Source organism: Helobdella robusta (assembly GCF_000326865.2).
Source record: "Helobdella robusta unplaced genomic scaffold HELROscaffold_19, whole genome shotgun sequence".
Classification (NCBI taxonomy): Eukaryota; Metazoa; Annelida; class Clitellata; order Rhynchobdellida; family Glossiphoniidae; genus Helobdella; species Helobdella robusta.
Window position 1 is genome coordinate 2,229,479 of NW_008704034.1, and position 1,766 is coordinate 2,231,244.

At 30.9% G+C, this 1,766-nt stretch overlaps 1 protein-coding gene across 1 annotated transcript in view; it reads left to right on the top strand.

Annotated features, from left to right (window-relative positions):
- Positions 1–1,253: 1,253 nt before the first annotated feature.
- HELRODRAFT_191259 (hypothetical protein) overlaps positions 1,254–1,766 on the top strand; it is a gene marked incomplete at its 5' end in the record, with an annotated part of 3,172 nt that continues 2,659 nt past the window's right edge. Inside the window, one exon of the mRNA XM_009016805.1 lies at positions 1,254–1,269. Within this exon, the coding sequence (XP_009015053.1) occupies positions 1,254–1,269 (16 nt within the window). The remainder of the gene's footprint in view (positions 1,270–1,766) is intronic.

Consider the following 1,766-nt stretch of genomic DNA (forward strand, 5'->3'; position numbering starts at 1 on the left):
TGAGCTGGTAACGTTGAAAGTTCGAAAGATCAAATGAAAGAATGTTTGGAGGTCATCCATCCATCCATCATTTTGTTTTTTATTTCTTTGTATTATTTTCATCTGTAATAGTTTGTCTATATTTGTATAACTATTTATTTACACATTCACATATGTATCTAACCATCCATGCGTCTAATAATTCATTCATTCATTCATTTGCATATCCATTCTTTCAAACATTTTTCTATCTATTTATCCATCAATCCATTTTTCATCTATTTTTCTATCAATCTTTCCATGCACCTATCAATGCAGCCCTTCATTTATCCATCTATCCATTCATCAATCTTTTCACCTATCTATAGACTATCCATATCCATCTATCTAACCATTCATCCATCCATTTTTTCATTCATCTATGTGCTATCCATATTCATATATCCATCCATCTATCTATCATCTTTCCATCTATCCATCTCTTCATCCATCTATGTACTATCCATATTCATATATCTAACCATCTATCTATCATCTTTCCATCTCTCCGTTTATCCATTCATCCATTTTTTAACACATTCATCTCCGTGCTTGTTGGAGCGTGAAGTTACAAGACAACCGCATTACACTCATCTACCTCATTTACGCTTCATTTGAAGGTTAAACTACTTCATCCACTCCGCAACACTCGCAACGACAAATATGTATGTATCTGTATCGGATATTATCTGTTGGGTTTTATGTGTATTTGTATAATGGGTATTTGTATTATGTGTATTTGTATAATGTGTATTTGTATTATGTGTATTTGTATTATGTGTATTTTTATTACGTGTATTTGTATTATGTGTATTTGTATAATGTGTATTTGTATTACGTGTATTTGTATTATGTGTATATGTTATATGTATTATGTGTATTTGTATTATGTGTTTTATGTGTATTTGTAATATGTATTAGGTATTATATAAATATCTCACATAATACCTAATACATAACATAAATGTATTGGTAGTGGTTTAAATATATGTGTATATAGTCAACACAAGTTGACTTTTGTACACAAGTGTTTAGAGGTACTTTTTGTTTGCAATTAGTTGGATGGTATGTAGGTATTATTAAAAATATAGTAATAGGCATGACTTAGTGTGACTTAGACTCATACAGACTTCGACCAATTCCTACACTCCGGTACCAATAGAAGGGTATGTTTTGTAATAGGTATATATTGAGGCATATATTTTTATAGAGGTATTTAAGAGAGTACTCTGCGTATGGGTACCTATGAAGGTAATTACATATTTTTCTCGTTCTCTTCGTCTGTTTGTTCTGAAAATCTATTTCCTCACTAGTCGTTTCATGCCATGAAGTGCTAGAGTGTATGTGTGTGCTTTTGCTTTTAAAAGTTGTAGTGTGTTTATTTGTTTGTATGTACGTGTGTGTGTATGTGTGTGCGTAGGTTTGAATGTGTGTGTTTGTGTGTGTTAAAATGTGTGTGTTTGTGTGTTGAAAGAACATGTGTTTGTGTCGGTTAGGATATGTCTTGCTATTACAGCATGTTCGTTAGAAATATTTGAAATTGTAAGCATTTGTGTATGACAATATATTTGTATGTATGTATGTGCGTGTGCATGTATGTTATGTATGTATGAATTAATTTATGTATGTACGTGAATATGTGTCTATATATGTATGTTATATTCTATAAATTCTGTTTGGCGTTAATATGTTTGAAGTTCGTTTTTTCAATTTTTCTCACTTAAAGTTTTTTGGTGAACGTTCGCAAA